The sequence below is a fragment of the Manis pentadactyla genome, chromosome 1 (genome assembly GCF_030020395.1).
Source record: "Manis pentadactyla isolate mManPen7 chromosome 1, mManPen7.hap1, whole genome shotgun sequence".
Taxonomy (NCBI): domain Eukaryota; kingdom Metazoa; phylum Chordata; class Mammalia; order Pholidota; family Manidae; genus Manis; species Manis pentadactyla.
Genome location: NC_080019.1, coordinates 91,528,995 through 91,541,229, shown reverse-complemented (window position 1 = coordinate 91,541,229; position 12,235 = coordinate 91,528,995). Strand labels below are relative to the sequence as shown.

Sequence of the window (12,235 nt, the reverse complement as noted above, 5' to 3'; positions counted from 1 at the left end):
GTGAGGATGAACTTAATGAAGTTTGTGAAACTAACATAAACCTAAATCACTAAAGCAATTGGGAAATATGGTGTCAAGGCTGGTATGTTTTTCAGCCTCGAGTATTTCTCTTGAAGTACACACACATCCACATAGATTTTCAAATTCTGCCACTACTCAGTGGCCAAGACGTCCCATGATCTTTGAGCAAAAGAAGCAATAAGGAACAGTTTTTTTGAAAGTAACTAAGGCCGTGAGGTCTAGATGCTGTCCTGGCAGGACAGTAGGGCTGATGGAACAAGACGGCACAGAAACAGGAAGTCCTCACCCTAACCAGAAGCCCTACTGGCCGTGGGTATATAACAGAAACCATCTTACCTATTTTATTTATTTGGCTAAGAAACCAAGTTGATAGCATATACTAATAACCTAAGGCCACATACGCTAAGACCACACTGGCCCTGTGAGGCTCATTCTCCTCCTTTTTGGGGGGTGGAGGATGCAGTGGGTCACGAGTAAATAAAGGGGAGCAAACAGCGCGTGTCACGCTGTCTCCAGGAAGATCAAAGTGCTGGGTCACCAGAAACTGTGACAGGGAATCATCAGTTTGACCTATGAGGACTGGGCATTTGTGGTGATTTGAATAGAAACCAGGAAGATTATTTCTGAATATGAAAAATAACCACTTCTTGACTGGGCGAGGGCAGTTCCTCTCTGGAACGCCTGGCCAGGCTGAGGTGTGCAGTGTCCCCATCTGCAGTTCTTTTATAAGCCCTGTTTTTTGGTTTGGTTTAAGGGTGTTGCCTCTCGGAGGAGGAAGAATCTATAGAAACAGAAATGTAAGGGTGTTTCACAGCCTCACTGAGGAGGATCTTAATTAAATGCTAAAGGGCTTCTGAGCATTATAATAATCCACATTTTTGTATTAAAAATTACTCTATTTAGCAGTATAGTTTATTGAATGAAGTTGGATTCCCATCATTTGTTTCAAGCCTTGCCTCTTTTTTGCCTAAAATCTGCAGACTGTCATGGTTTCCTTCAGAAATGCTATTTTCAAAGGTAGAATAAGGTGGCATTGTCCTGAAAAAATATTAAGTTTGTAAGTAAAAACAATTACATTATAGAACTACATGGGAAATAGGCCTTGAGAAACAGTGTAGGTAGCACAAAAATATGAGACAGAAACCATACAACACAGCACCCAGCTGGTGTGGAGCATCTTGGAGTAATCACTGCTTTTCATGGTAAAACAGGCACCAAGAGAGGGTCAAACAAGGCTAAATACACCCTTAAAGCCAGCAATGCCCGACTGCTCACAGGAGCTTCCAGAAACTGTTCCGCCAGGAGACACGCTGCATGTTCTCTCGGGAATTCCACAGCTCTGCAGCGTGTGCCTCAGCTGTTTGCATGTTCACTAGCACCCAGCAGGCAGCAGGGAAACCTGCCCAGTGGTGCAAACCCCATAGAAAGCAGGCAGCTTCTGGCAGATCGAGGCCCTCTCTTACAATTTCTTCCCCAGCACCCTCTCTCCCCCTGCTTGCAGAGGAAATTTCATGGCTTATAAAAATCTCCATCAGTGTAAGCAAAGGAAAGACAAAACTTAATATTAAGTCCTTTTTTGCTTGTTTTTGCTTTTTCATATTCTTTAACAGTCTCAATTAAAAACCTGGCAGATTAAAATTATAATTCAAATTGAATTAATTTTTTTATTTCTTCCATTTTTCCTAGTAAAGGGATAAGTACCTTGCTTGCTCCCCCACCTAAAAAAAGAAACAAGAAGTGTTGAAAATAGGAAATTGGCTCAGTCTACTCGTAAAATTTACAGAAATCAAGTGAATAAAATAGGTGATGAAGACTGCCTGCCAACCTATAAATACCTAGTGCAGTTTTTAAAAGCAGTCTGGTAAAGCATGAAGAATGTGGGTGGTGGAGTCAGTAGATCTGTTTGAGTCTCCACTTACTAGCTGTAACCTCAAGTCACCTACTCTGTGAAGCCAGGCTTACAATACATACTCCTGTGAGACAGGAAAATTACACGAGAATGTGTATAAAGTGTCCAGCACAGAACCTGGCCCGTGGTGGCATTCTAGAAATACTGGATGCCCTGACCCTTGATTTAGTGCCTGGTATATCACGGCTAACAAACACCTGAGGTGCATATACAGTACCTAGATTCCTAAGATTGTCAAAAGATTCTCCCTATCCCTACAGACCTTAGCCTCCAAAACCTGTAAATATTAGAGAAAAAAGTGACAAAGATTTCATCTAGATTTTCATGTGATTCAATGACAAAACATGAGAGTCCATGACTTCCTTATCTCAATGCAGGTTACTACCCAAGGAAATGAGGCTACAATCAAAGAGGCAGCAGGAGATTCAAGGCACCCACCTAAACAAGAATTTATTTGAGATCAGCCTTCCAAATTCTGAGCTAATATAAATGCTATTTATTAACCTTTTTTTTTCTTCCTCTAGAAAACAAATGACGGTGCAATTGATTTTGATTATACTGTTCTACTACATGAATTCTCGACACAGGTAAAACACAAAATTGTATACAGAATTGTTTTACCAGAAGTTTTTGCAGGTAATACTTTAGAACTCTTATTTCCTAGGAAATCATTCCCTGTCGTGTTCACCTGGTCTGGTACCCCGGCAAACCACTTAAAGTGAAGTACCAGTGTCAAGAGCTACAGACACCAGAAGAAGCCTCTGGAACTGAAGGATCAGCTGTGGCTCCGCAAGAGTTTACTAATTTCTGAAAAAAAAAAAAAAAAAAAAGATCTGCTTATATCAAATTCTAAAAAAATTTACTGTACTGAATAGCCTAAATCATTATTCTAGTAAAATAGCTAAGGTATAAGTCATTCTAATAATGTGGGAAAGCCTGTGATTACAAGTAAATATTCAAAAATTAACAGATTTTTTGTTTTTTTATTGGTTTTAGTTTACAACTCTAGTAGCAAGTACATAACAAATTCTTCTCAGTGCTAAACAGCCACCTCACAGGTTTTAGCCCTAAAATGTGAAACCTTAGTAAATCAGTATATGCTGCAACTGTATCAGTATTTAGCAAAACAAAATAAAATGTGATGGTTTCACCTCAAAGTAGTTGGCTACAATAAAGTAAGAAGATACAGATTTAATGTTGCTAAATTGCTTCTGCCTAGTATGCAAAAAAGATAATATATTTCAATGAAAGTGAATTGCAGGGAAAATATTACCAATTTGAAAGGAATTTTACTATTTTTTTATGATTTCAAGCAAATATTCCTTTTGAACTTCATAACTACTCAAATGTTTACATTTCTAAGTAAAATATGTTAAATGTGTTTGTGGAGATTTGCATACTTAGGCAAAATTTGTGCTAAACTGGAATGAAATGAACTCTTAATATTGCTTAATTCAACTTTTACTAAAACAGTATATATATATATAGTGTTTCACAGGTAAAGAAAGCCAAGTGTCTGCAAACATGTAAGTGGAGGAGTGATGTAACTGAAAGTACATAAAATATTTACAATTTTCATTTATAACAGCTTGGACCTAGTGTTGGCCTAAGTACACCACATACTATAGTCAAATTTGGTGGAGTTACCTCCCCAAGTCAGGAAGAATTGATTCAGGAAATGTGGCCATCATCTACCTCTCAAAATTAACATTATTTAATTGAAGGCTTGTATCAGTGCCTACAAACTTGGAGCCAGAATTCTTGGCCAGTAATTGATCAGGAAGCATCAGCCTTAAAATATACCAAAATATTACTTTTAAGTCTATTCTATTAGAAAATGGGGAAGTTTATACTAAAGAGAAAACCCTTCTAGACATGGACTCTTACAAAATAAAAATAAGATGGATCATACTATTTAGCAGATCTAATTTATATATTTTTCTATTTAAAACCTCAACCCTTTGCATTTATCTTCCCAACATCCTTTTGATTTAAAGAACTGTAAGTGCTCTGCAGCACTACAAACCATCACTTAAAGGAAACATCTGATCGCCCACCTACATGACAATGCACAGAATAAATAGCAAACAATCTACGATGATTAAAGCACATGCAAACCAAGCAATGATAAACTCCAAAGGAAGTTCCCTAAATAATCTTAAAAAGAGATGCCAAGAGCATTGTACTAACATATTCAATGTCCTGTGGCCTTGCATCAATCCTTCAGTATCCCCTTCAAGACAGAAAGGGGTTTCAGCTTTCTAGAGTCTCACTGTTCTCAAATCTACATTCTCACAAGGCATTTTTTAATTAGTGAGATCAGCTCACAAAGGTGACTGTAATTCAATCAGGGAAGGACTCTAAAGGTCAGCCTTTAACAGATTTATTTCAGCATAAAAGGTTACAAAGGGGAATTCTACACATACAACATGTAAACACAATTATCTAACTTATAAAACAAAACCTACAAAAGTTAAATGACCAAAACTTTCTCAATGAAATCACTATTAGAACATATTTTCTAGCACAAACTCTAAAATTGCTAACTTGATTTTACTAATATTGATTTTGCTGCCTAACAGCAGAAAAATTACTTTATCTGCTTCGACATAAAATGAAAAACTCTAAATTCCCTAAGTTCTTTTCAGTAAGAGTCTAAAATCTTCTGAATCACCTTGAGCCAATGACATTATTTATATATACCATCACATTCATTTTGTCAGTCTCTAGAATTTTCAGAATTTTAAGACCTACAAAATGCTGGGATTTTACCTGCATTCCATTGTATTCTACTCACAGGCTCATTTTTTCCACATGAATTATGTATTGTTAGAAGTTAAATTCTTCTGAAACTCAGTTGGACGTTTCTGTATTTACCCTCCAAAAGCAATTTTTGATGACACAGGAGTTTATTACAACAATTTTGCTCAGCTTTGAAAATTCTGACTTGTTCTGTAACCTTTACTAGCTTCAGAGTACACTAATCATCTAACATGCTGCCTTACACTTATCTGAATGGGTGAATGCTCACAATAAATGGTGAATACAATAAACTACTTTAAGGATGCACTCCAATGTTCTTTATTTGAAGACACCTGAAGCACAAATTAAAGCACTCATTCAACAGTTTATAGTATTAGTGATGCAAACAGCTGTTTTCTACAAAAAGATATACTACACATCACAATTAACTACTACCTGGTGGCTGTCTAGTTTTATAGCCTTTAATTTTAAGACTCATCCAGATTTCAAAAATATTAAAATATGACAAATTCTAAACTTCAGAATTTAAATTTTAAGTGGTTTCACAACTAAACAATCTAAGAATGAGCAAGGTAGAAAGGAATAACAGAAAACTGTATTACTTTCAAGATAAAATTATCAAACTAAAAACCTAGAGCCCAAACTCTAACATCATACAAAAGAATATTAACAATATGACACATCTAAACAAGTATTTCATTTCATGTTTTGGAGGTGCAGGCAATACTGTAGTGGTCTTTAACTTTACCTGTGTGTTAGAATCACGGGGAAAATGATGTTGATCTCAAAAATCAGAGTATCTGGGGGCTGGCCTGGGTGTTTCTTTTTAAAGCTCTCCAGGTAATTTTTAAACTGCAGCCAGCCGACCCATACCCCTTGGCCTCCTGGCGATCCCCTCAGAGACCCCCCCCCAGCCCAGTGCATACCAGGACTTCCCATGGCCTGTGCCTCTCCCCCAGCCAGGGCACCCTGGTGTGGTGCATACTGGAGACACCCTCTGCCTACACTTACCCAACTGCCAGCCAGCTAGCCAGTCCACCCAGGAGAGGTTTCTACACAGGCCACTCCACCAAGACTCAAAGAGGTAGCTGTTTCACCTAACTCATAGAATCAATACACAAAAAGAGCAACAAAATGAGACAGAGGAATACACTCCAAATGAAAGAACAAAACACAACTTCAGAGAAAGAACTAAATGAAATGGAGTTAAGCAATCTACCTGATAAAGAGTTTAAAGTAATGGTGGATGAAGTAGATGAACTCAGGAAGGACTTCAATAGAGACAGAAAATATAAAAAAGAACCAATCAGAATTGAAGAATATAATAAATGAAATGAAAAATACACTAGAGGGGACTAACAGCAAATTAGAGAATAGAGAAGAATGGATCAGTGATCTGGAAGATAGGGTAATGGAAGGCACTAAAGCTGAACAACAAAAATAATAAATAAAAATAAAAAAAACAAGGATAGGTTACAGGACCTCTGGGACAGCAAATGTATTAACATTTGTATTATAGGAGTTCCAAGAGGAAAAGAGAGAGAAAGGGGTGGAAAACTTATAAGAAATAATAAATGAAAATGTCCCTACCCTCGGGAAAGATACAGATATCCAGGGCCAGAAAACACAGACCCAAACAAACAAACCCAAGGAATCCACACCAAGAAACATAAAAATTAAAATGTCAGTGATTAAAGATAAAGAATCTTAAAAGCAGCAAAAGAAAAGCATTGAGTTATACATATAAGGGAAACCCCATAAGGCTATCAGCTGATTTTTCAGCAGAAACTTCACAGGTGAGAAGAGAGTGGGGGAATATACTCAAAGTACTGAAAGGAAAACCTACAACCAAGAATACTCTATCTAGCAAGGTTATCATTCAGAATTGAAGAAGAGATAAAGAGTTTCCTAGGTAAACACAAAGGAGTTTTCCACCACTAAACCAGCCTTCCAAGAAGTGTTAGATTCCTTTAAGAGGTAAAGAAAAGGTTATAACTAGAAGCAAGAAAATTGAGGAAAAAATTTCACTGGTAATAATAAAAATAAAGATATGAAATCAATCACTTAAAAGATATTATGAAGGTTAAAAGACAAAAATAGTAAAATCTACTATATCTAAAATATTAGTTAAGGGAATCACTAAGTAAAAAGGTGTAAAATAGGATATCACACGCACACACATATAAATAAAACACAGAGGAGGGGGAAAATGTAGTGTGGGCTAGAATGTGTTCAAACTTGAGTGACCATCAACTTAACATAGACTGGTATATATACAGGCTGTCATATATGAACCTCATGGTAACAACAAAGCAAAAATCTATAATAGAAACACAAAAAACAAAGAGAAGGGAATCTTAGCCCAACATTAAAATCAATAGTCACACACAAGTGAATATAGCAAGAGAAGAAAGGATCAGAGAGGAACTATAAAACAATCAGAAAACATGTAACAAAATGGCAATAAGTACATACCTATCAATAATTACCTTAAGTGTAAATGGATCAAATGCTCCACAGTAACTGAATGGATAAAAAAACAAGACCCATCAATATGCTGCCTATAAGAGATTCATTTCAGACCTAAAGACACACACAGAATGAAACTGAAGGGATGGAAAAAGACATTCCATGAAAACGGAAATGAAAAAAAAAGCTGAGCAGCAGTATTTATACCAGACAAAAGACTTTAAAACAAAGACCATAATAAGAGACAAGAGTGACAAAATGATAAAGGGTTCAATCCAGCAAGAAAATATAAAAGTTGAAAATTCTATGACCCAAGAAAGGGGCACCTAAATATACAAAGCAAATATTAACAGACATATAGGGAGAAGTTGACAGCAATACAGTACCAGGAGAGGACTTTTTAACATATCATTTACGTCAATGGATGGATCATCCAGACAGAATATCAACAAGGCAACAGTGGCTTTAAATGCCATATTAGACCAGATGGATTTAACAGATACATACAGAACATTCATCCAAAAAGCAGAATACACTTTTCAAGTACACATGGAACACAGATCCATTAAGCCACTAAATGAGCCTCAATAAATTTAAGAAGACTGAAATCATATCAAGCATCTTTTCCCAACACAATGGTATGCAACTAGAAATCAATTACAAGAAAAAAACTGAAAGAAAACACAAACATGGAGGTTAAGCAACATACTATTAACCAGTGGGTCAATGAAAAAATCAAAAAGGAAATAAAAATTACCTGGAGACTAATGAAAATGGAAACAATGGTTCAAAATCTTTAGGCTGCAGCAAAAGTAGTTCTAATTTATAGTGATACAGATTTACCCCATGAAACAAGAAAAATCTCAAATTTTCTAACCTTACAACTAAAGGACCTAGTAAAAGAACAAAGCTCAAACTTAGTAGAAGGAAGGAAATCAAAGATCAGAGCAGAAATAAATGAAAGAGACTAAAAAAAACAAAAAACAAAAACAAATCAAAGGAACTAAGAGTTGATTCTTTGAAAAGATAAAATTGATAAACCTGAAGCCAGACTCATCAAGAAAAAGGAGAGGAATCAAAATCAGAAATGAAGAGAAATTACAACTGACATCACAGAATTAGAGGATTATAAGAGATTACTATGAACATTTACATGCCCACAAATTAGACAACCTAAAAGAAATGGATAAATTCTTAGTAACATGCAGTCTTCCAAGACTGAACCATGAAGAAATACAAAATCTGAATAAATCAATGAATAAAACTGAATCAGTAACTGTCTTGCCAATGGGTTTCAGTCCTGGGCACGATCACTATGGATTCAGTGAGACTGAGGAATGACAATGGAACGTTCTTGGGGTAAAAGGGTTATTACCTGGCTTGTTCTCCCAGCAAGAGGTCAAGCACTAGAATGTTTGTAATCCTCCTTTGTCTCTGCCTCCGCCCAGAGCCCTGGGCAGAGCTCTTTATATAGTGACTCAGTCAGTAATAGCTTATTGCCTACAGGTATGGAAGCAGTAGCCTAGCAGCAGGCCAGTTACATCATCAAGTAGTTTAGGTTCAGGTGAGGATCCTGGCCATAGGTGCTTCAATTTTCCTTACAGTAATAAAAAAGTTTCCAACAGAAACCAGATCAGATGACTGCATAGGTGATTTCTACCTAACATTTAAAGAAGAGCTAATACCCATCCTTCTCAAACTATTTCAAAAACTGTAACAGGAAGGAATGCTCCTAAATTCATTCTATGTAGCCAGCATTATTCTGATACCAAAACCAGACTAAGACACTACAAAAAAGAAAATTACAGGCCAATATTGCTGATGGAACATAGATGTAAAAATCCTCAATAAAATATTAGCAAACTGAATTTAAAAATACATTAAAAGGATCATTCACCATGACTAAGTGGGCTTTATTTCAGTGATGCATAGATGATTTGATATCCATAAATCACTCAAGTGTGATACCACATTAGCAAAAGGAAGGATAAAAACCATGATTATCTCAATAGATGCAGGAAAAGCATGTGACAAAATTCAACTAATTCTGATAAAAACTCTCAACAAAGTGGATATGGAGGGAATACACCTTAATACAATAAAAGCCTTATGACAAACCACAGCTAACATTATAAATGGGAAAAAGCAGTCTCTTCAATAAATGGTGCTGGGAAGACTGGACAGCTACATGCAAAAATAATGAAACTGGATAACTGTCTTGCACTATACACAAAAATAAACTGAACTGGATTAAAGACCTAAATATAAGAACTGAAACCATAAAACTCTTAAAAGAAAACATAGGCAGTAAACTCATGGTCATTGGCATTAGCAATTTTTTTCTGGATATGTCTCCCAAGGCATTGCATATAAAAACAGAAACAAACAAGAGGGACTACATCAAACTTAAAAGCTACTGCTGAACAAAGGAAACCATAGGCAAAATGAAAAAGCAACCTACTGAATGGCAGAATATATTTGCAAATGATCTGATAACAGGTCAATATCCAAAATATATAAAGAACTGATACAAGTCAACACTAAAAAACCCCCAAATAATCCTATTTTAAAAATGGGCTGAGGACTTGAACAGACATTTTTCCAAAGAAGACATATAGATGGCCAACAGACACATGAAAAAATGCTCAACATCATTAATCAGGGAAATGCATTATCTAAATCACAATGAGATGCCACCTCATACCAAGTCAGATAGGCCTACTATCAAAGACAAGAAGTAACAAATGTTGGCAAGGATGTGAAGAAAAGACAACCCAGTGCACTGTTGGTGGGAATGTAAATTGGTTCAGCCACAGTGGAAAACAGTATGGAATTCCTCAAAAAATTAAACACAGAAATATTTACAACCCAGCCCAGCAATCCCACTTCTGGGATTTACCAAAAAATATAATCAACTATGTTTATTGCAGCATTTTTTAATAATAACCAAGATATGGAAGCAACCAAGTGTCAACTGATAAATGAATGGATAAAGAAGATATATCTATACAATGGAATATCAGCCATAAAAAAGAATGAAACTTACCATTTGTAACAACATAAAGGTACTATGCTAACTGAAGTCAAAGAAAAACAAATACCATATGATCTCACTTGCATGTGGAATCTAAAAAACAAAACGAATGAACAAAGAAAACAGAAACAGACTCACAGAGAACAAACTGGAGGCTGCCATAGAAGAGGGTTGGAGGGAGGCAAAATAGGTGAAGGGGATAAAGAGGTACAACTTCTAATTATAAAATAAACAAATCATCTGGATGAAAAGTACAGCATAGGGAAGACAGTCAATAATACTGTACTATCTTTGTATGGTGACAGAGGTTAATTACACTCATCATTAGCTTTCTGTAATGTATGTAATTGTTGAATCACTATGTTATACAACTGTATATCAACTACACTTCAAGATAGATACATAAATAGATAGGTAGAATGACAGATAGATAAGTAGAGTGCAGCCAGAATGAGTGGGTTAGGCATCAGTGCAATACTGCCTAATGCATTTACCACTCTCCAACACAAGTATACTACCTGTCTTTAAATTAGCCAACAATTATCCTTCACAACAGTAGTATATTAAAAAATCCTCATTTATGAAAACTCTTGCTACAGACTTTGGCTGGTATGTGCTCTTTACCAATTGTAACTAAGGAGTTAACAGAGATATGGACTCTGGTCTTAGATTTGTCTGTGTGATACTACTATAGTTACTCCCACCTGCTGGGCCTGTGTCACTGCTTATAAAATGTTCATGTTGGATTAGTTACCTAGGCTCTTTTCTGATGCTGTATCTTTATATTCAGAATATTTAAGAAGTTAAAAGCACATCCAAGTTTATCCATCTTAGTTCCAATATATATCTGTTGGCAATAGCCAGAGGAACTGTGTTAAATTCTATGAAGGTTATTTCCTCATCAGAAACAATATTCAAAGTCACTGTGAATAGCGTTAAGATGCTGATGAAATGACAAAACAACATTTTTCAGTCTCAATATTATTGTAGCAACAGACATATTCATGGGGAAAATGCACTTGGTTTGATGAATAATCATACTAAATTATCAGTCTGAAAACTTAATGAGCTGTGTGGTCTTAGACAAGTTATTTACCTTCTCTGTGCTTTTGCTTTCTCAATTACAAAATAGACATAATAGTACCTACACTTCATAGGGTTGTGAAAATAAAACTAAATTACTAAAGATAATTCATTCAAAGCATCTGGCAAATGCCCTGAAAACATGTGCTCAATACTTTAAAAAAAATTTCTCTAAAGAAATCTTAAGTTATAGAGCCAATCTATAAATCAAGAAAGCAAAGGAATTTAAAAGTTATTCCTATTATTCACTATGGGAAAGGACTAAGATATTTCTATCACACCAAATGATTTTTTTGGATGAAGCAATTCTGAACAACACAGTAGAACTGCCTCGGAAAATTAAACGTATTCTAGAAACAAAAAACTTAGTATTTGTTCATTCACAATCTCAGTGACTACAATATATGATAAAATTCCAGCAGACTCAAGTTCAACTAGCATTTACTAAGTTATAAGCTACTGCTAACAGATACTAAGTAAATGAAATTGACTAGGTAGCAAATCTGTAAACTATATCATATTATTTAGAGCTTCAGAATCATTAATGAACATAGATAAGGATAGCATATGCAAGGGTCTGTTTTTCATTTCATAGGTCCACAAGAGAGTAACATTTATACTCTTAAAAACAGGCAGTTATAAATTTGCAGAAGACACAAATTGAAGCAATCAGCTGTATATAAAACATTTAGAATTTAGCCAGCATTTTAATATCCCAACAAAGAATCTGAAAAATGTTCTCTATTAAGAATATGTAGAATCCACTCTTAAACAAAAAAAAAGCCTGTTCATTAAAAGACAATACTCTAAAAAGTGTCATGATATATGCAATTTACTCTCAAGTTACTGTTTAGCAAAACAATAATTTAAAAAAATTAAAAAATATAAAGGTATGAGACACAGATAGATGGACAATTAAACAACAGATAAAGCAAATGATCAAACAAATTATCTGA

At 35.4% G+C, this 12,235-nt stretch overlaps 1 protein-coding gene across 1 annotated transcript in view; it reads left to right on the top strand.

Annotated features, from left to right (window-relative positions):
• Positions 1-4,999, top strand: part of RARRES1 (retinoic acid receptor responder 1) — a 35,576-nt gene extending 30,577 nt beyond the window's left edge. The window contains exons 5-6 of the mRNA XM_036904096.2: positions 2,455-2,517; positions 2,595-4,999. Of these exons, the coding sequence (XP_036759991.1) occupies positions 2,455-2,517; positions 2,595-2,741 (210 nt within the window). The 3' untranslated portion in view covers positions 2,742-4,999. The remainder of the gene's footprint in view (positions 1-2,454; positions 2,518-2,594) is intronic.
• The last annotated feature ends 7,236 nt before the right edge of the window (positions 5,000-12,235 follow it).